Source organism: Tursiops truncatus, chromosome 3 (genome assembly GCF_011762595.2).
Source record: "Tursiops truncatus isolate mTurTru1 chromosome 3, mTurTru1.mat.Y, whole genome shotgun sequence".
In the NCBI taxonomy this organism is placed as follows: Eukaryota; Metazoa; Chordata; class Mammalia; order Artiodactyla; family Delphinidae; genus Tursiops; species Tursiops truncatus.
Window position 1 is genome coordinate 109,793,445 of NC_047036.1, and position 22,926 is coordinate 109,816,370.

General features: G+C 39.3%; 1 protein-coding gene and 1 pseudogene across 3 annotated transcripts in view; one reads left to right on the plus strand and one right to left on the minus strand.

The window, feature by feature from the left end:
- Positions 1–22,926, minus strand: part of KIF3A (kinesin family member 3A) — an 82,415-nt gene that overhangs the window by 52,102 nt on the left and 7,387 nt on the right. For all 3 annotated transcript variants that reach the window (XM_019924407.3, XM_033853155.2, XM_033853154.2), the window contains exons 3-4: positions 1,162–1,306; positions 946–1,030 (exon numbers count right to left, since the gene is read on the minus strand). In XM_019924407.3, coding sequence (XP_019779966.2) covers positions 946–1,030; positions 1,162–1,306 — 230 coding nt within the window. The remainder of the gene's footprint in view (positions 1–945; positions 1,031–1,161; positions 1,307–22,926) is intronic.
- LOC101330074 (14-3-3 protein beta/alpha-like) lies at positions 4,708–5,527 on the plus strand (annotated as a pseudogene).

Here is a 22,926-nt window from a genome sequence, read left to right on the forward strand (position 1 = left end):
AAAGACAATTCCAAAAGGTTACATATTGTATGTTTATATTTACATAACATTTTGAAATGACAAAACTGTAGAAATGGAAAGTAGATCAGGGGTTGTCAGGGGTTAGGGATGGGGACAGAGGGGAGTGGTCACAGGAGAGGTGGATGTGGTTATAAAAGGGCAACATAAGGCATATCTGAGATGTTTAGTACCTTGCTGTGGTAGTGGATATACCAATCTCCACATGATAAAACAGTATACAACACAAATGACTACAAGAAAAACTGGGGGCATTTGAATGAGATCTGTGGATTGCATCAAGGTCAATATCATGGTTGTGATATTGCATTATAGCTTTGTAAAATGTTACCACTGGGGAAAACTGTGTGAAGGGTAATCTCTCTGTATTATTTCTTACAACTGCATATGAATTTACACTTATCTCAATAAAAAATTTAATTAAAAAAATGATGCGGGGCTTCCCTGGTGGCGCAGTGGTTGAGAGTCCGCCTGCCGATGCAGGGGACGTGGGTTTGTGCCCCGGTCCGGGAAGATCCCACATGCTGCGGAGCAGCTGGGCCCATGAACCATGGCCACTGGGCCTGTGCGTCCGGAGCCTGTGCTCCGCAACGGGAGAGGCCTGCGTACCAAAAAAAAAAAAAAAAATGGTGCATATCAATGTATACAGTGTCCTACTTTTGGAGTAAAAATAAAATTGTATTTGTTTGTATTTACATAAAGAACACTGAAAGGATACTGAAAGTGGTTATCTTAGGGTGGGGAGAAATGAGGTAGGAACAAGACTTTCCAATGCATAAATGTTTAAAATACTTTTATTTTTGTACTATGTTATATTACACGGTCAAAAAATAAGTAAAATATTTAAAGTAACTTTGTTCAAAAAAGAGCTTAATTTAGTACACATTCTAATGCTTTGGAAAATGCTCCAATTTCAATTATCCATACCTCTAACCTCTGTGTCTGATCCTTGCCCAAAAGGTCACGAACTTCTTCATTATATATTTCCAAATAAGACACTCGAACCAAAAATCTGTAATAAAACATCATTAAAAAAAAACAGTGAAATATTAGAACAGTTTTTTAAATGTGTTTATAAAATTTATACGTCTTTCTTATGCTTGTACTTCTCAATATTAGAAAATATTAAGAATTCTCTTTTACCTTGTATCACCCTCTGCTTTTGCAATATGACCAAATATGTGAGCAAATGAATTTGGAATGATTCCTCTAAGTTCAGGAACAGCTCGAACACCTTCCATGGTAAAAGTTTTACCTGTTCCAGTTTGTCCATATGCAAAAATAGTCCCTGAAAATGATGAAGAGAATCAATCACTTCACAGAGTCATGCTACAGACCAATAGCTCTTAAAATTAATTCCTTTGACACCGTGATGCAATTTCTAGCCTGGATTTAAAGTTTATTCTTGTACAAATTTCACCTTTATTATCAGCAATTACAAGATGTACTGTATGCCACATGAGCATAGCACTGTTAAAGAACTAGAGTCAATGAAATAAATACAAAATCTGATACTTTACCTAATCATAAGAAATTTCTTAAAATGTGTATATTAATTACTTAATGTGGACGTTAAATTGGAGAAGGTAGTATAATTACAGCAAGAGAACACAGTTTCTAGAATAGAAAGACCTCAACGTGAATCCACACATCTGCCATTTTTCAGAGACTTGACCTTAGAAAGTATATACCCAGAGATTATCTCCTCAATGGCAAAATGGGGATAAGAATGAATACTCTAGGGAGGGAGGGAGACGCAAGAGGGAAGAGATACGGGAACTGTATCTCTGATTCATGTATAACTGATTCATTTTGTTATAAAGCAGAAACTAACACACCATTGTAAAGCAATTATACCCCAATAAAGATGTTTTAAAAAAAAAAAGAATGAATACTCTACATTGATAGTAAGAACCAAATGAAACAATTTACTTCAAGTGACCAACATGACGCCTGGCAAATGGTAGTTTTTTTCTTCTTATTCCTAAAATAAGTACATTATTTCGAAATAAAATGTTTTAAGTAACAGTTGTAAGGAATAGGGGGAATTAACAAAAAAAGGTGACAATACAATTATTATAAGTGATTACAGATACAACTTAAAATTTTCTAAATAGCCAAATTCATTCACTCAACAAATACTACACACCTGTGTCTGGCATTGTGCTAGGCACCGGGGACACAATGACAAACAAGACAAACACAATCTTTAATCTTATGCTATGTCATCTTGGGGAGGACATACTAGCCAAATAATTATAAGCAGGATGAGTGTTGGGAAATGAGAAACACGGAGTTCTAGATGAGAGTAAGGGACATAATCTGGGCAGGAGAACTGATGAAGGAGGAAAGGGGAAGAGGTCAGGGAAGGCTTTCCAGAAGAGGTAAGGTTTAAGATACGATCTGATATATAAGCAAGAGTTAGATAGGAACAGAGTGGACAGCCAGAGGCAAAAAAGAGAATGGAGATTTTGAAGAAATGTAATGAGACCAGAATGGAAGAAACAGAGATGGAAAAGGACAGTGGATGCAGATACAGCTAAAGAAATTAACAGGGGCCTAATCACGCAGGACGATGAAGAACATCTTAAGGCTTTTAGAGCTTATGCTAAAAACAAAGTGAAGCCATAGAATGATTTTTCAGAGGAGTGACATCATAGTCACTTTGGCTATACTGTATACGAAGAATTGGAAGAAAGCAAGAGGAGACGTGAAGAAATAAGTTAGAGGGCTGAAGTAGTTAGCCAGATGAGAGATGGTGCTGACAATAAATAGAAGGGGATGAGAAAGGTAGAAGGATTTCAGAGATATTTAACAGTAGGATGTCAGAGATATTTAACAGTTAGAATCAAGAGGACCTGGAAAATAGTCGTAAGGGGACCAGGGAAAAGGAAGAATTGAGGGTGACTTTCAATTTCTGGCTTGACCAAAGGGATGTATGGCTACGCCATGTACTGAGATGGTGAACAACACTAGAAGAAATAACAGTTTGAAAGGGAAGATCGTGAATTTAGTTTGGGGGTACTGAGCTTTAAGTCTACGATACACCCAAATGGACGTGTCAAGCAAGCAGGAGGATGGATGAGATTCATTTGCCACTGAAGCCATGGAGGTGGATGAGATTTCCTCAGGAGACAGTATAGTATGAGAAGATAGCCTAGAAAGTGACAGCATAAATGAAAAACGTTTCTCAACTACTACCACTCTATTCAGTTAACAACAACTTGTCGTCATTTTTGGACTTTCTATGAAAATAAATTAATCACAACAGAAACCATTTTTATACATGGGAATAATTAAAAAGTCTTAATTTTTTTCTAACTCACTAAATATTTCAAACTCTTGCGTTAAGAATATAACTTACTGCATTCCAAGGAGCTGAAAATATCATGAACTCATATACTGCATTTTAGAAAAGACACCACAGCTACCACTTACTGATCATTTGCTAGGTGCTATGTCATGTACTTTACATGCATTCCTATTTAATTTTCACCCCAATCCTAAGAGCTAGGCAATGTTTATATTCCCACAGTTTAGTTGAGGAAACAAAGGTTGAGTTGCTTGCTCAATGACATAATAAGTGGTAGAAGCAAGATCTGAACACACTCCAGTTGGCTCCATAGCCCATGTTTTTTACCAGTATGTAATGACCAAAAAGAAATTTGAGCTCAAAATTAATACCTAATGCAATTTCTATGAATGCATTAAATATATGAATATTACTAATTTAAAAAGGATATTAAGTAACTAGAGAAAGAAGAACAAACAAAACCCAAAGTTAGTAGAAGGAAAAAATCATAAAGATCAAAGCAGAAATAAATGAAACAGAGAGAAACAAAATAGAAAAGATCAATCAAACTAAAAGCTGGTTCCTCTGAAAAGATAAACAAAATTGATAAACCTGTAGCCAGACTCAACAAGAAAAAAAGGGAGAGGGCTCAAATCAATAAAATTAGAAATGAAAAAAGAGAAGTTACAATGGACACCACAGAAATACAAAGGATTATAAGAGACTACTATAAGCAACTATATGTCAATAAATGGTCAATCTAGAAGAAATGGATAAACATATAACCTTCCAAGACTGAACCAGAAAGAAACAGAAAATATGAACAGACCAATCACAAGTACTGAAATCAAAACTGATTTTAAAACTGCCAACAAACAAAAGTCCAGGACCCGATGGCTTCACAGGTGAATTCTACCATACATTTAGAGAAAAGTTAACACCTATCCTTCTGAAACTCTTCCCAAAAATCGCAGAGGAAGGAACACTCCCAAACTCATTCTATGAGGCCACCATCACCCTGACACCAAAACCAAACAAAGATACCACAAAAAAAAGAAATAGGCCAGTATCACTGATGAACATAGATGCAAAAATCCTCGACAAAATACTAGTAAACTGAATCCAACGATACATTAAAAGGATCATAAGCCACGATCAAGTGGGATTTATCCCCGGGATGCAAGGATTCTTCAACATCCACAAATCAATCAGTGTGATACACACATTAATAAACTGAAGAATAAAAACCATATGATCAGCCGCCGATTCCGGAGCCGAGGTCGCCACTGCAGCCACCGATTCTGCCGCCGCCGCCGCCACCGCTGCAGCCACCGCTGGAGTAATGGGCTTGGGAAGGAAGCGGTCACCACGCCCGGAGCTCCGCTAGTGTCTTTGTCCCCTGCAGTCCTCCCACAGGAATGACCATGGATAAAAGTGAGCTGGTACAGAAAGGCAAACTCGCCGAGCAGGCAGAGCGCTACGATGACATGGCTGCGGCCGTGAAGGCAGTCATGGAGCAGGGGCACGAGCTCTCAAATGAGGAGAGGAAACTGCTGTCTGTTGTTTACAAGAACATGGTCGGTGCCCACCGTTCTTCCTGGCGTGTCATCTCCAGCATCAAACAGAAAACAGAGAGGAACGAGAAGAAGCAGTAGATGTGCAAAGAATACCGTGAGAAGATCAAGGCAGAGCTGCAGGACATCTGCAACAATGTTCTGGAGCTGTTGGACAAGTACCTTATTCCCAATGCTACACAACCAGAAAGTAAGGTGTTCTACTTGAAAAGGAAAGGCGATTATTTTAGATATCTTTCTGAGGTGGCATCTAGAGACAATAAACAAACCACTGTGTCAAACTCCCAGCAGGCTTACCAGGAAGCATTTGATATTAGTAAGAAAGAAATGCAGCCTACACACCCAATTCAACTGAGCCTGGCACTTAAGTTCTCCATCTTTTACTACGAGATTCTACACTCTCCTGAAAAGGCTTGCAGCCTGGCAAAAACAGCATTTGATTAAGCAATTGCTGAATTGGACACACTGAATGAAGAGTCTTACAAAGACAGCATCCTGATCATGCAGTTGCTTAGGGACAATCTCACTCTGTGGACGTCGGAAAACCAGGGAGACGAAGGAGATGCTGGGGAGGGAGAGAACTAATGTCTGTCATGCCCTGTGATCTCTTCAGTGTCACTCTGTACCCTCCACGTATATCCTTTTGTGCAATTAAAAAACAAAAAGAATCATACGTCAACTTTCAGTTTTTCACAGCCTCAGTCTAGCAAAAATGGTCCATGGGATAAGCAGCTGGTATTTGTATCTAAAACTCAGATTGGTCACATAAATGCCACGGCATTCTGAAGTTTTGATTTGGATTAACATTGACAGGAATACTGTGTGTTTAATTTTTTAAAAAAACAATACTGTGATTATGGGGTTTTGTAATTTAGCAGCACTCTTACTGGTAGAAAACAAAATAGACATGAATTATGTGTAACTTTTTAGAAAGTTTAATTCAATTCAAAACAGTCACTGAAATACAGTTCCATTGTAAAGTTGTACAGAAAGTTATAGAGATTATATTGTGACACTGGGACTTGGAGTGAGAAACCTCTAGTTTGGCATTCGAGTTTCATGGTAATTCACAGTGATTCTGCCTGTTCTGTTCAGGGCTTGTAGACACTTGACCCATTGGGGCTGCTGCCACTCAAAAGTTCATGACTGCGGATGGCCACAGTGTCTTCCTCTGAGGAAAGTTGAAGCCAGAAATTAACATTCTTGGTGGCAGATAACTGGGTTATGACACCATGCAAAGGTCCAGTGCTCACAGACCACACGCGACTCCAACCCCTTTCCTACAGCAGCATGTTACTGACTGGCAGCTTGCGCTTCCGTAGTGGAATCTGTTTTCCCTGTAACCACGAGCTCAAGAAGGAAAAAAAAAAGCCATGTATCTTACTACTGGCCTTATCTGTTTCCTGGGTAACACCTCTAAGAATAATGTTCTGCAGAGACTGCCTTTCACTTGAGGAGTAAGTACTCAGTCTTTGGGTTCTTCCTAGCTCGGGGCTTTAAAATTTTGAAATCTAAACATTCTTTCCCACTGTCCTTTTTGACTATTGATTTTGGTTTTCTCTTCTCTCTCTAAATTTGTCCTTCTTCTTCCTTACATTTTCTTCTTTGTGCATTCTCTTTGCCTTTTGTTCACGGTTTAGTACTAGATGAGCGGGACAGGGGGCCTGGAGGGGGTGAGGGATGTTGGTGAGTACTTCAGTGAGCCAGCCTTGCTACAGAGAGTTGAAAAGAGCTTCCTGCATCTCAGCTCTGTCTTCTTCCAGTTCTCAGAACGGTGGTTGCTCTTCAGTCACACCAAGATCTGACTCAAAAACGTATTTTTAAATATCCATGGTTTCTCCTTATATTGCAGCCAGACCTGATAATGCTTGTTAGCACCTGTCACCAGCTCTCCCAAGTGTATCCATCCCATCAAGCTCACAGACACGTTTCAACAAGACCCTATAATGCAGGGAAGTTGCATGAACACTGTGATGGGGAGAGTTGGGAATAGCCAGGCCTAGCAGTCTCACAGTATCCCCCTCCCTCCCCTGAACATTTCCCATAGCCATAGTGTCCATCTGTTTGTCCATCTGCTGAAATGAGAAACATTCATGCACTGATTTCAAACAAACCAAAAGGGAAAAAAAGAAAAAATCTCTCTTCTTTCTAGCTGAACAAAAATGTGCAGTTAATACTTGGCACTTGAAAACACAGTAGTGAATGTAGAACGAGCCTGTCTGTATATCTGGTAGCTCTCTCTCGCTTTTTCCTCACCAGTATTCTGCCTCATGTTTGCTTCTGTGATGGTTATATTGCCTAGCAAGCACACCTGTAGGTGTGAAAATAGTATAGCAAAAAAGAAAAAACCCTGGTTATTGATGTACTCGATCTGTGTATGTCTTTTAAACAGTTCTAGTTTCCACCTTACACGAATAAACAGGAAAACTGTAAAAACTCAAAAGTGAAAAAAAAAATTTTATCAGTTAAAAAAAAACATATGATCATCTCAACAGATGCAGAGAAAGCTTTTGACAAAATTCAAAACCCATTTATGATAAAAACTCTCCAGAAGTCGGCACAGAGAGAACTTACCTCAACATAATAAAGGCCATGTATAACAAACCCACAGCTAACATCATTCTCGACAGTGAAAAGCTAAAAGAACTTCCTCTAAAATCAGGAACAAGACAAGGATGCCCACTCTGACCACTTTTTTCAACACAGTTTTGGAAGTCTTAGCCACGGCAATCACAGAAGAAAAATAAATAAAAGGAATCCAAATTGGAAAAGAAGAAGTAAAACTGTCACTGTTTGCAGATGACATGATACTATACATAAAAAATCCTAAAGATGCTACCAGAAAACTACTAGAGCTCATCAATGAATTCAGTAAAGTTGCAGGATACAAAATTAATATGCGGAAATCTTGCATTTCTACACACTAACAATGAAAGATCAGAAAGAGAAATTAAAGAAACAATCCCATTTACCATCACATCAAAAAGAGTAAAATACCTAGGAATAAACCTACCTAAGGAGCCAACAGACCTGTACTCAGAAAACTATAGATATTGATGAAAGAAATCAAAGATGACACAAACAGATGGAGAGATATACCATGTTCTTGAATTGGAAGAATCAATATTGTCAAAATGACTATACTACCCAAAGCAATCAACAGATTCATTGCAATCCCTATCAAATTACCAATGGCATTTTTCACAGAACTAGAACAAAATATTTTTTTAATTTGTATAGAAACACAAAAGACCCCAAATAGACAAAGCAATCCTGAGAAAAATAAATGAGCTGGAGGAATTGGGCTCCTTGACTTCAGACTATACTACAAAGCTACAGTCATCAAAACAGTATGGTACTGGCACAGAAACAGAAATACAGATCAATGGAACAGGATAGAAAGCCCAGAGATAAACCCATGCACCTATGATCAATTAATCTATGACAAAGGAGGCAAGACTATACAATGGAGAAAAGACAGTCTCTTCAAAAAGTGGTGCTGGGAAAACTGGACAACTACATGTAAAAGAATGAAATTAGAACATTCTTCAACACCATACACAAAAATAAACTCAAAATGGATTAAAGACCTAAATGTAAAGCTGAGTACTATAAAACTCTTAGAGGAAAACATAGGCAGAACACTCTGAAATAAATTGCAGCAAGATTTTTTTGGATCCACCTCCCAATGAAAATAAAAACAAAAATAAACAAATGGGACCTAATGAAACTTAAAAACTTTTGCACAGCAAAGGAAACCATAAACAAAATGAAAAGACAACTTACAGAATGGGAGAAAATATTTGCAAATGAAGCGACCAACAAGGGATTACTCTCCAAAATATACAAACAGCTCATGCAGTTCTGTATCAAAAAAATAAACAACCCAACCAAAAAATGGGCAGAAGACCTAAATAGACAGTTCTCCAAAGACATACAGATGGCCAAATAGCACATGAAAAGGTGCTCAATATTGCTAGTTTTTAGAGAACTGCATATCAAAACTACAATGAAGTATCACCCCACACCGGTCAGAATGGCTATCATCAGAAAGTCTACAAACAGTAGATGCTGGAGAGGGTGTGCAGAAAAGGGAACCCTCCTACACTGTTGGTGGTAATGTAAATTGGTACAGGCACTGTGGAAAACAGTATGGAGATTCCTTAAAAAACTAAACATAGGAACTTCCCTGGCAGTCCAGTGGCTAGGACTTCACCTTCCAATGCAGGGGGTGCAGGTTCAATCCCTGGTCAGGAAGCTGGGATCCCACATGCCTCATGGCCAAAAAACCAAAACATAAAACAGAAGCAATATTGTAACAAATTCAATAAAGACGTTAAAAAGGGTCCACATCAAAAAAAAAAAAAAAACCTAAAAATAGAACTACCATACAATCCAATGATCCCATTCCTGGGCATATATCCAGAGAAAACCATCATTCGAAAAGATATATGCACCCCAATGTTAACTGCAGCACCATTTACAATAGTCAAGACATGGAAGCAATCTAAATCTCCATCAACAGAGGAATGGATAAAAAAGATGGGGTACATATATACAATGGAATATTACTCAGCCATAAAAAAGAATGAAACAATGCCATTTGCAGCAACATAGATGGACCTAGAGATTATCATACTAAGTGAAGTCAGAGAAAGACAAATATCATATGATATCACTTCTATGTGGAATCTAAAAAAAAATTATACAAATGAACTTATTTACAAAACAGGAACAGACTCACAGACTTCAGAAACAAACTTATGGTTACCAAAGGGGAAACATGGTGAGGAGGGATAAATTAGGAGTTTGGGATTAACATATACATATACTATATATATAAAATAGATAATCAACAAGGACATACTGTATAGCACAGGGAGCTCTATGCAATATGCTATAATAATCTATATGGGAAAAGAATTTGAAACAGAATGGATATATGTATATGTATAACTGAATCACTTTGCTGTACACCTGAAACTAACACAACATTGTAAATCAACTATACTCCAATATAAAATAAAAATTAAATTCTTTTTAATGAAAAGGTTACTAATTTACTATATTAGAGCTGAGAAAGGAGGACCAGGAATCCCCTAAAATTAAAGAATCTCATCTTATTTTCAGAGATGAAGAGTCCAAATTTCTAGTTTTTAAATGCCAAACTTAACAAAATCTAATGCTATCATTTTGTTCAATATGAACTTCTTTTAAAATGTTAGTTTTTAAAAACTAAAAATGACCTGAGATTTTACCCAGTCTCCTCGTTTCCAAATTATATATTTAAAATGGCAGAAGGTCCACCAAAAAACCTACATGTGGATATTTATAGCAGCTTTATTCTTAAGTGCCAAAACTTGGAAGCAACCAAGATGTCCTTCAGTAGGCAGGTTAACAGATAAACAGTTCATAAGGACAATGGAATATTATTCACTGATAAAAAGAGATGAGTTAACAAACCACGAAAAGGCATGGAGGAAACCTAAGTGCATGTTACTAAGTGAAAGTTATCTATCTGAAAAGGCAACATACTATATAGAGTGAAACAATTTTGTATGATACTACAATGGTGGATACATGTCATTATATATTTGTCCAAACCCACAGAATGTACAAAACCTAGAGTGAACCCTAATGTAAACTATGGGCTCTGGATGATAATGATGTGTCAATACAGGGTCATCAATTTTAACAAATGTAACCATTATGGTGCAGGATGTTGACAGTGGAGGAGGTTGTGCATTCTGGGGACTAGGGATATATGGGAACTCTCTGTACTTGGCTCAATTTTACTGTGAACATAAAATTGCGTTAAAAATAGTTTATTAATTAAATAAAACTTTTTCAAATGGTAGAAGGATTATGTACTTGTAATTTACAGTCCAAACAGTTACAGCTAAACTACATTTGAATAATGCACAGTAAACTGCATTATATATTACAGAATTCTATGGGACTTCCCTGGTGGTCCAGTGGTTAAGATTCCATGCTCCCAATGCAGGGGGCACGGGTTTGATCCCTGGTCAGGGAACTAATATCCCATGTGCAGCACAGCACAGCCAAATAAATAAATAAACAAACAAACAAATATGGAATAGAACAAACAATCCAGAAATAAGCCCACATATTTGTGGTCAGTTGAATTTTGACAAAAGCACCTAGTTAATTCAATAGGGAAAGAACAGTCTTCTCAACAAATGGTGCTGGAACAACTGGATATCCATAGGCAACGAGGGAAAAAAAGGGGGCAGAGGGTAGAAAAAAAGAAAAAAACTCAGACCCTCACCTCACACCATATATAAAAATTAACTCAAAATGGACCAGAGACTTAAATGTAAGACCTAAAATGTTTACAACTTCTAGATAAAAACATAAGAGAAAATCTTTGTGGTCTTGGATTTGGAAAAAATTTCTGAGCTATGTCACCAAAAGCATGTGATAAAAGAAAACTTGATAGCTGAACTTAATCAAAATACAAAACTTTTCCCTTCAAAAAAAACACCACTAAGAAAATGAAAAGACAAGCCACAGACTGGGAAAAATATTTTCTGATCACAGATATGAATCCAGAATATATAAAGAGCATGACTCAATAATAAGAACACAGGCAACCAATTTTTAAAATGGGTAAGATATTTTAAGAGATATTTTACCAAGAAGACATACAAATGTCCAATAAGTACACAAACAGATGTTCAATGTTGTTAATCATTAGGGAAATACAAGTTAAAACAATGAGATACCACTACAGACCCTGTAGAATAGCTATAATTAAAAAGAACGAGAGTCTAAATGTTGGTGAAGATGTGAAGAAACTGGAACTCTCATACCATACTGCTGGGAAAAAAGTAGTACAATCGGTGGAAAACAGATTTCCACTGTGGAAAACGGTTTTGCAGTTTCTTCAAAAGATAAACATACATTAACCATAAGACCCAGCAATTTCACTCCTACGTATCTATCGAAGAGAAACTTTGAAACGTATCTGCACAATGACTTATAAAAGAATGTTCCTGGGACTTCCCTGGTGGTCCAGTGGTTAAGAATCAGTCTTGCAATGCAGGGGATGCTGGTTCAATCCCTGGTTGGGGAACTAAGATCCCTCATGCTGTGGGGCAACTAAGCCCAATGCACCACAACTACTGAGCCCACGTGCCACAATCAGAGAGCCCGTGCACCACAACTAATGAGCCCACGTGCTCTGGAGCCCACATGCCACAACTAGAGAGAAGTCCATGCACCACAAAGAGCCTGTGTGCCGCAACTAAGACCCGACAGAGCCAAAAAATAAATACATATTTTAAAGAAAAGAATGTTCCTAACAGCATTATTCTTAATAGCCAAAAAACTGCAATCATTCAAATTCTCATCAAAGATCATAAAAAGTGGTATATTCATACCATGGAATACAACTCAACAATAAAAAGGAACTACTGATACATGCAACAACATGGATGGCCCTCAAAAATATTACACTAAGTCAAAGAAATCAGATAAAGACAAAATAGTGTCCGATCTGATTTATATGAAATTTTGAGGAAAGGCAAAACTGTAGACAGAAAGCAGGTCCATGGTTGCCTGGGGGTGAGACTGTAAATGGACATAAAAGAACTTGTGGGGGTGATAAAACTGATGGTTTCACAACTGTATGTATTTACTAAAACTTAAACTGTACAATTCGATTGCACAATTACAGTGGGTGAATTCACTGGGTATTATTAATAGCTTGATAAAAGTTGTTTAAAAGTAAACTACAGGGGAGAGGAGTCAAGATGGCGGTGTGGAAAGACACAGAGTTAGCACCTCCCCACAACTAATGAGCCTGCTGGCCGCTGGTGGAGGACTCTGACACCCAAGGAGACAGGAGGAACCCCAAAGTGAACCAGTAGGACGTACGGGGACCAAAGCGGGGAGAAGTGGAGGCAAGACAACATCAGCACCTCTGAGGCCATGGAGATCAGGAGAGGCAAGTGGGAGGCGCCCTCCAGGAGGAGCATAAAAGGAGCAGAAGGTGACTGCCCCGCCCACTTGGGCATGGGGAGTCTGCTGAGCTCCCAGGCCAGTCCCCTCCAATCCAAAGCCCCCTCCAGGCTGCATAGGTCCTGGTGGCATAGGAGGGAGGCCAGGGAGATCAGGAGAGGCAGGTGGGAGGGGCCCTCCCAGAACACAGACTGAGAAGCAGGAGAGGAGAGGAGGGTGTTTGCCCCACCGACTCGAGCCCAGGAAGCCTGCTAGGCTCCCAGGTAAGGTCCCCTGCCCTCTAAGACCAGGATGGGGGGCACTCCTGGCCCCCTCCTGTTCCTTGAGCCTAAGCCCAACCCCCACAGCCCTCGGGGCCTTTTCCAGCCCCATAGGTCCTGAGCACTGGCCCTGCCCACCACCCAAACCTCACCCTTGATAGGCCCCACTCTCCACAGCCAAGTCCTTCCCCCTCCCCGTTTTTTTTATTTTCTTTCCTACCTCCTTTTTCAGTATTGTGGTACTGAGTTACCTTCCGGTTGTTGATTCATCTATATTTTTATTTTTATATTCTTTCTAACATATCTGTTAGTTTCCTAGTTTAATTTTATGTTTTACTTTGTTATTTTTCTCTTTAAAAAAATTTTTTTTAGCCACCCACGTGGTTTGCAGGATCTTGATTTGCAAACCTGGGGTCAGGGGGAAGCTCCTGTGGTAGGAGCTCCAAGTCCGAACCACTAGACTAACAGAGAACCTCAGACCCCAGGAAATGTTCATCAGAGTGAGGTCTCACAGAGTTCCTCATCTCAGCACCAAGACCCAGCTCTACCCAATAGCCTACAAACTACAGTGTGGGAAGCCTCAGGCCAAACAACCTGTAAAACAGGAACACAATCCCCTCTTTAAAAAAAAAAAAAGAGATGGCAAAAAATATGTCATAGATGAAGGAGCAAGGTAAAAACCTACAAGACCAAATAAAGGAAGAGGAAATAGGCAATCTACCTGAAAAAGAATTCAGAGTAATGATAGTAAAGATGATCCAGAATGTCAGAAATAGAATGGAGACACAGATTGAGAAAATACAAGAAATGTTTAACAAAGATCTAGAAGAATTAAAGAACAAACAGAGATGAACAACACAATAACTGAAATGAAAAATACACTAGAAGGAATCAATAACAGAATAACGGAGGCAGAAGAACGAATAAGTGAGGTGGAAGACAAAATGATGGAAATAACTGCCAAAGAGCAGAATAAAGAAAAAAGAATGAAAAGAATTGAGGACAGTCTCAGAGACCTCTGGGACAACACAAACACACCAACATTCAAATTATACGGGTCCCAGAAGAAGAAGAGAAAAAGAAACGGTCTGAGAAAATACTTGAAGAGATTATAGTGGAAAACTTCCCTAACATGGGAAAGGAAATAGTCACCCAGGTCCAGGAAGCACAGAAAGTCCCATAGAGGATAAACCCTAGGAGAAACACACCAAGACACATATTAATCAAACTAATAAAAATTAAATTCAAAGAAAAAATATTAAAAACAGCGAGGAAAAAACAAAAAATAACATAAAAAGGAATCCCCATAAGGTTATCGGCTGATTTTTCAGCAGAAACTCTGTAGGCCAGAAGGGAGTGGCAGGATATACTTAAAGTGATGAAAGAGAAAAACCTACAACCAAGATTACTCTACCCAGCAAGGATCTCATTTAGATTTGATGGAGAAATCAAAAGCTTTTCAGACAAACAAAAGCTAAGAGAATTCAGCACCACCAAACCAACTTTACAACAAATGCTAAAAAAGATTCTCTAAGTGGGAAACACAAGAGAAGAAAAAAACCAACAAAAACAAACCCAAAACGATTAAGAAAATGGTAATAGGAACATATATATCAATAGTAATCTTGAATGTAAATGGATTAAATGCCCCAACCAAAAGACACACACTGGCTGAATGGATAGAACAACAAGTCCCATATATACGCTGTCTACAAGAGACCCACTTCAGACCTAGGGACACAAACAGACTGAAAGTGAAGGGATGGAAAAAGATATTCCATGCAAATGGAAATCAAAAGAAAGCTAGAGTAGCAATACTCAGATAAAATAGACTTTAAAATAAAAACTGTTACAAGAGATAAGGAGGGACGCTACATAATGATCAAAGGATCAATCCAAGAAGAAGATATAACAATTATAAATGTTTATGCATCCAACATAGGAGCACCTCAATACAAAAGGCAAATGCTAACAACCATGAAAGGAGAAATCGACAGTAACCCAGTAATAGTGGGGAACTTTAACACCTTACTTACACCAATGGACAGATCATCCAAACAGAAAATAAATAAGGAAACACAAGCTTTAAATGACACAATAGACCAGATAGATTTAAGTGATATTTACAGAACATTCCATCCAAAAAAAACAGAATACACATTTTTCTCTAGTGCACATGGAACATTCTCCAGGACAGATCACATCTTGGGTCACAAATCAAGCCTTGGAAAATTTAAGAAAATTGAAATCGTATCAAGCATCTTTTCTGATCACAACGCTGAGACTGGAAATCAATTACAAGAAAAAAACTGTAAGAAAAACAAATATATGCAGGCTAAACAGTGCACTACTAAATAACCGAGAGATCACTGAAGAAATCAAAGAAGAAATAAAAAAATACATAGAAACACATGACAACCCAAAACCTACGGGACGCAGCAAAAGCAGTTCTAAGAGGGAAGTTTACAGCAATTCAATCTCATCTCAAGAAACAAGAAAAATCTCAAATAAACAATCTAACCCTACACTTCAATCAACTAGATAAAGAAGAACAAAGAAAACCCAAAGTCAGTAGAAAGAAAGAAATCATAAAGATCAGAGCAGAAATAAATGAAACAGAAATAAAGAAAACAATAGCAAAGATCAATAAAACTAAAAGATTCTTTGAGAAGATAAACAAAATTGATAAACCCTTAGCCAGACTCGTCAAGAAAAAAAGGGAGAGGATGCAAGTCAATAAAATTAGAAATGAAAAAGGAGAAATCACAACTGACACTGCAGAAATACAAAGGATTATAAGAGACTACTACAAACAACTACATGCCAATAAAATGCACAACCACGAAGAAATGAACAAATTCTTGGAAAGGTACAATTTTCCAAGACTGAACCAGGAAGAATTAGAAAATATAAACAGACATATCACAAGTAATGAAACTGAAACAGTAATTTAAAAGCTTCCAACCAACAAAAGTCCAGGACCAGATGGCTTCACAGGAGAATTCTATCAAACACTGAGAGAAGAGCTAACACCCATCCTTCTCAAACTCTTCCAAAAAATTGCAGAGGGAGAAACACTCCCAAATTCATTCTACAAAGCCACCATCACTCTAATACCAAAATCAGAAAAAGATATCACAAAAACAGAAAATTATAGACCAGTATCACTGATAAACATAGATACAAAAATCCTGAACAAAATACTAGCAAACATAATCCAACAGCACATTAAAAGGATCATACACCATGATCAAGTGGGATTTATCCCAGGGATGCGAGGATTCCTCAATATATGCAAATCAACCAATGTGATACACCACGTTAACAAATTAAGGAATAAAAACCATATGGTCATCTCAATAGATGCAGAAAAAGCTTCTGACGAAATTCAACACCGATTTATGATAAAAACTCTCCAGAAAATGGGCATACAGGGAACCTACCTCAACATAATAAAGGCCATATATGACAAACCCACAGCAAGCATCATACTCAATGGTGAAAAACTGAAAGCATTTCCACTAGGATCAGGAAGAAAACAAGGATGTCCACTCTCGCCACTCTTATCCAACACAGTTTTGGAAGTCCTAGCCACAGCAATCAGAGAAGAAAAAGAAATAAAAGGAATATAAATTGGAAAAGAAGTAAAACTCTCACTATTTGCCGATGACATGATACTATACATAGAAAATCCTAAAGATGCCACCAGAAAACTACTAGAACTAATCAATGAATTTGGTAAGGTTGTAGGATACAAAATTAATGCACAGAAATCTCTGGCATTCCTATACACCAACACGAAAAATCAAAAAGAGAAATTAAGGAAACACTCCCATTTATCACTCCAACAAAAAGAATAAAATACCTAGGAATAAACCCACATAAGGAGGTGAAAGACTTGTACTCAGAAAACTATAAAACACTGATGAAGGAAATCAAAGATGACATAAACAGATGCAGGAATATACCATGTTCTTCGATTGGAAGAATCAATATTGTGAAAATGACTATACTACCCAAAGCAATCTACAGATTCAATGAAATCCCTATCAAACTACCAATGTCATTCTTCACAGAATTAGAACAAAAAATCTTACAATTTGTATGGAAACACAAAAGACCCCAAATAGCCAAAGCAATCTTGAGAAAGAAAAACGGAGCTGGAGGAATCAGAGTCCCTGACTTCAAACTATATGATAAAGGTACAGTAATCAAGACAGTATGGTACTGGCAGGAAAACAGAAATATAGATCAATGTTACAGGATAGAATGCCCAGACATAAAGCCATACATATATGGTCACCTAATTTACGACAAAGGTGGCAAGAACATACAAGGGAGAAAAGACAGCCGCTTCAATAAGTTGTGCTGGGAAAATTGGACAGCTACATGTAAAAGAATGAAATTAGAAAAACTTCTACTGGAGAGGGGGAAGATGGCGGAAGAGTAAGACGCAGAGATCACCTTCCTCCCCACAGATACACCAGAAATACATCTACACGTGGAACAAATACAGAACACCTACTGAACACCGGCAGAAGACCTCAGACCTCCCAAAAGGCAAGAAACTCCCCCACGTACCTGGGTAGGGCAAAAGACAAAAGAATAAACAGAGACAAAAGAATAGGGACGGGACCTGCACCAGTGGGAGGGAGCTGTGAAGGAGGAAAGGTATCCACACACTAGGAAGCCCCTTCACAGGCGGAGACTGCGGGTGGCGGACGGGGGAAGCTTCAGAGACGGGGAAGAGAGCACAGCAACAGGGGTGCAGAGGGCAAAGCAGAGAGATTCCCGCACAGAGGATCGATGCCGACGGGCACTCACCAGCCCGAGAGGCTTGTCTGCTCACCCGCTGGGGTGGGCGGGTTTGGGAGATGAGGTTCGGGCTTCGGTTGAAGTGCAGGGAGAGGACTGGGGTTGGCGGCGTGAACACAGCATGCAGGGGGTTAGTGCATCACGGCTAGCCGGGAGGGAGTCTGGGGAAAAGTCTGGACCTGCCGAAGAGGGAAGAGACTTTTTCTTCCCTCTTTGTTTCCTGGTGCACGAGGAGAGGGGATTAAGAATGCTGCTTAAAGGAGCTTCCAGGGCGCAAGCCGCGGCTAACAGCGCGGACCCCCGAGACGGGCATGAGATGCTACGGCTGCTGTTGCTGCCGCCACCAAGAAGCCTGTGTGTGAGCACAGGTCACTATCCACACCTCCCCTCCCGGAAGCCTGTGCAGCCCACCACTGCCGTGGTCCCGGGATCCAGGGACAACTTCCCCGGGAGAACGCAAGGCGTGCCTCAGGCTGGTGAAACGTCCCGCCGGCCTCTGCCACCTCAGGCTTGCTCCGCATCCACACCCTACCCTTCCCACCCCCCCCCCACCAGCCTGAGTGAGCCAGAGTCCCCAGTCAGCTGCTCCTTTACCCCGTCCCGTGTGAGCGAAGAACAGACGCCCTCCGGGGACCTACAAGCAGAGGCGGGGCCAAATCCAAAGCTGAGCCACGGTAGCTGTGAGAACAAAGAAAGGAAAATCTCTCCTAGCAGCCTCAGGAGCAGCGGATTAAATCTCCACAATCAACTTGATGTACCCTGCATCTGTGGAACACATGAATACACAATGAATCATCCCAAATTGAGGAGGTGGACTTTGAGAGCAAGATTTATTATGTTTTCCCTCTTTTCCTCCTTTTTGTGAGTGTGTATGTGTATGCTTCTGTGTGAGATTTTGTCACAAGCTTTGCTTTCACCATTTGTCCTAGGGATCTATCCGTCCGTTTTTTTGTTTTTTTTTATTTAAAAAATTTTTTTAATAATTATTTTTTATTTTAATAACTTTATTTTATTTTATCTTACTTTATTTTATTTTCTTTTAACCTCTTTCTTTCTTTCTTTCTTTCTACTTTTTCTCCCTTTTATTCTGAGCCGTGTGGATGAAAGGCTCTTGGTGCTTCAGCCAGGAGTCAGTGCTGTGCCTCTGACTGGGGAGAGCCAAATTCAGGACAATGGTACACAAGAGACCTCCCAGCTCCACATAATATCAAATGGCGAAAATCTCCCAGAGATCTCCATCTCAACACCAGCACCCAGCTTCACTCAACGACCAGCAAGTTACAGTGCTGGACACCCTATGCCAAACAACTAGCAAGACAGGAACACAACACCACCCATTAGCAAAGAGGCTACCTAAGATCATAATAAGCCTACAGACACCCCAAAACACACCACCAGACGTGGACCTGCCCACCAGAAAGAAAAGATCCAGCCTCATCCACCAGAACACAGGCACTAGTCCCCTCCACCAGGAAGCCTACACAACCCACTGAACCAACTTTTGCCACTGGGGACAGACACCAAAAACAACAGGAACTACGAACCTGCAGCCTGCAAAACGGAGACCCCAAACACAGTAAGATAAGCAAAATGAGAAGACAGAAAAACACACAGCAGATGAAGGGGCAAGATAAAAACCCACCAGACCTAACAAATGAAGAGAAAATAGGCAGTCTACCTGAAAAAGAATTCAGAAAAATGATAGTAAAGATGACCCAAAATCTTCGAAAGAGAATAGACAAAATGCAAGAAACATTTAACAAGGACCTAGAAGAACTAAGATGAAACAAGCAACGATGAACAACACAATAAATGAAATTTAAAATACTCTAGATGGGATCAATAGCAGAATAACTGAGGCAGAAGAACGGATAAGTGACCTGGAAGATAAAATAGTGGAAATAACTACTGCAGAGCAGAATAAAGAAAAAAGAATGAAAAGAACTGAGGACAGTCTCAGAGACCTCTGGGACAACATTAAATGCACCAACATTCGAATTATAGGGGTTCCAGAAGAAGAACAGAAAAAGAAAGGGACTGAGAAAATATTTGAAGAGCTTATAGTTGAAAACTTCCCTAATATAGGAAAGGAAATAGTCAGGTCCAGGAAGCACAGAGAGTCCCATACAGGATAAATCCAAGGAGAAACACGCCAAGCCACATATTAATCAAACTGTCAAAAAATAAATACAAAGAAAATATATTAAAAGCAGCAAGGGAAAAACAACAAATAATACAAAAGGGAATACCCATAAGGTTAACAGCTGATCTTTCAGCAGAAACTCTGCAAGCCAGAAGGGACTGGCAGGACATATTTAAAGTGATGAAGGAGAAAAACCTACAACCAAGATTACTCTACCCAGCAAGGATCTCATTCAGATTTGATGAAGAAATTAAAATCTTTACAGACAAGCAAAAGCTGAGAGAGTTCAGCACCACCAAACCAGCTTTACAACAAATGCTAAAGGAACTTCTCTAAGCAAGAAACACAAGAGAAGGAAACAACCTACAATAACAAACCCAAAACAATTAAGAAAATGGGAATAGGAACATACATATCAATAATTACCTTAAATGTAAATGGATTAAATGCTCCCACCAAAAGACACAGACTGGCTGAATGGATACAAAAACAAGACCCATATATATGCTGTCTACAAGAGACCCACTTCAGACCTAGAGACACATAGAGACTGAAAGTAAGGGGATGGAAAAAGATATTCCATGAAAATGGAAACCAAAAGAAAGCTGGAGTAGCAATTCTCCTATCAGACAAAACAGACGTTTTATTTTATTTTATTTTTGCAGCACGCGGGTCCCTCACTTTGTGGCCTCTCCCGTGGCGGAGCACAAGCTCCGGAGGCGCAGGCCCAAGGGCCATGGCCCATGAGCGCAGCCGCTCCGCGGCATGTGGGATCCTCCCAGACTGGGGCACAAACCTGTGTCCCCTGCATCGGCAGGCGGACTCTCAACCACTGTGCCAGCAGGAAAGTCCCGACTATTCGTGCCCCAGTCCAGGAGGCTCGCACATGCCATGGAGCAGCTGCGCCCATGGGCCATGGCCACTGGGCCTGCGCCTCCGGAGCCTGTGCTCCGCAACGGGAGAGGCCACAACAGTGAGGAGCCCGCATACCGCAAAAAACAAATAAATAAAAAAATAAAGAAATAAAATAAAATAAAGACTATTAGAAGAGACAAAGAAGAACACTACATAATGATCAAGGGATCGATCCAAGAAGAAGATATAACAATTGTAAATATTTATGCACCCAACATAGGAGCACCTCAATACATAAGGAAAATGCTAACAGCCATAAAAGGGGAAATCGACAGTAACACATTCATAGTAGGGGACTTTAACACCCCATTTTCACCAATGGACAGATCATCCAAAATGAAAATAAATAAGGAAACACAAGATTTAAATGATACATTAAACAAGACGGACATAATTGATATTTATAGGACATTCCATCCAAAAACAACAGAATACGCATTTTTCTCAAGTGCTCATGGAACATTCTCCAGGATAGATCGTATCTTGGGTCACAAATCAAGCCTTGGTAAATTTAAGAAAATTGAAATGGTAACAAGTATCTTTTCCGACAACAATGCTATGAGACAACAATTACAGGAAAAGATCTGTCAAAAATACAAACACATGGAGGCTAAACAATACACTACTTAATAACGAAGCGATCACTGAAGAAATCAAAGAGAAAATTAAAAACTATCTAGAAACAAATGACAATGCAGACACGACAACCCAAAACCTATGGGATGCAGCAAAAGCAGTTCTAAGAGGGAAATTTATAGCAATACAATCCTACCTTAAGAAACAGGAAACATCTCGAATAAACAACCTAACCTTGCACCTAAAGCAATTAGAGAAAGAAGAACAAAAAAACCCCCAAAGTTAGCAGAAGGCAAGAAATCATAAAGATCATATCAGAAATAAATGAAAAAGAACTGAAGGAAACGATAGCGAAGATCAATAAAACTAAAAGCTGGTTCTTTGAGAAGATAAACAAAATTGATAAACCATTAGCCAGGCTCATCAAGAAAAAAAGGGAGAAGACTCAAATCAATAGAATTAGAAATGAAAAAGGAGAAGTAACAACTGACACTGCAGAAATACAAAAGATCATGAGAGATTACTACAAGCAACTCTATGCCAATAAAATGGACAACCTGGAAGAAATGGACAAATCCTTAGAAATGCACAACCTGCCAAGACTGAATCAGGAAGAAATAGAAAATATGAACAGACCAATCACAAGCACTGAAATTGAAACTGTGATTTAAAATCTTCCAACAGGGCTTCCCTGCTGGCGCAGTGGTTGAGAGTCTGCCTGCTGATGCAGGGGACATGTGTTCGTGCCCCGGTCCAGGAAGATCCCACGTATCGCGGAGCAGCTGGGCCCGTGAGACATGGCTGCTGAGCCTGCGCGGCTGGAGCCTGTGCTCCTCAACGGGAGAGGCCACACAGTGAGGCCCACGTATCGTAAAAAAAAAAAAAAAAAAAAAAAATCTTCCAACAAACAAAAGCCCAGGACCAGATGGCTTCACAGGCCAATTCTATCAAACATTTAGAGAAGAGCTAACACCTATCCTTCTCAAACTCTTCCAAAATATAGCAGAGGGAGGAACACTCCCAAACTCTTTCTATGAGGCCACCATCACCCTGATACCAAAACCAGACAAGGATGTCACAAAGAAAGAAAACTACAGGCCTGTATCACTGATGAACATAGATGCAAAAATCCTCAAAAAAATACTAGCAAACAGAATCCAACAGCACATTAAAAGGATCATACACCATGATCAAGTGGGGTTTATTCCAGGAATGCAAGGATTCTTCAATATACGCAAATCAATCAACATGATACACCATATTAACAAATTAACAAAAGGAGAAAAACCATATGATCATCTCAATAGATGCAGAGAAAGCTTTCAACAAAATTCAACACCCATTTATAAT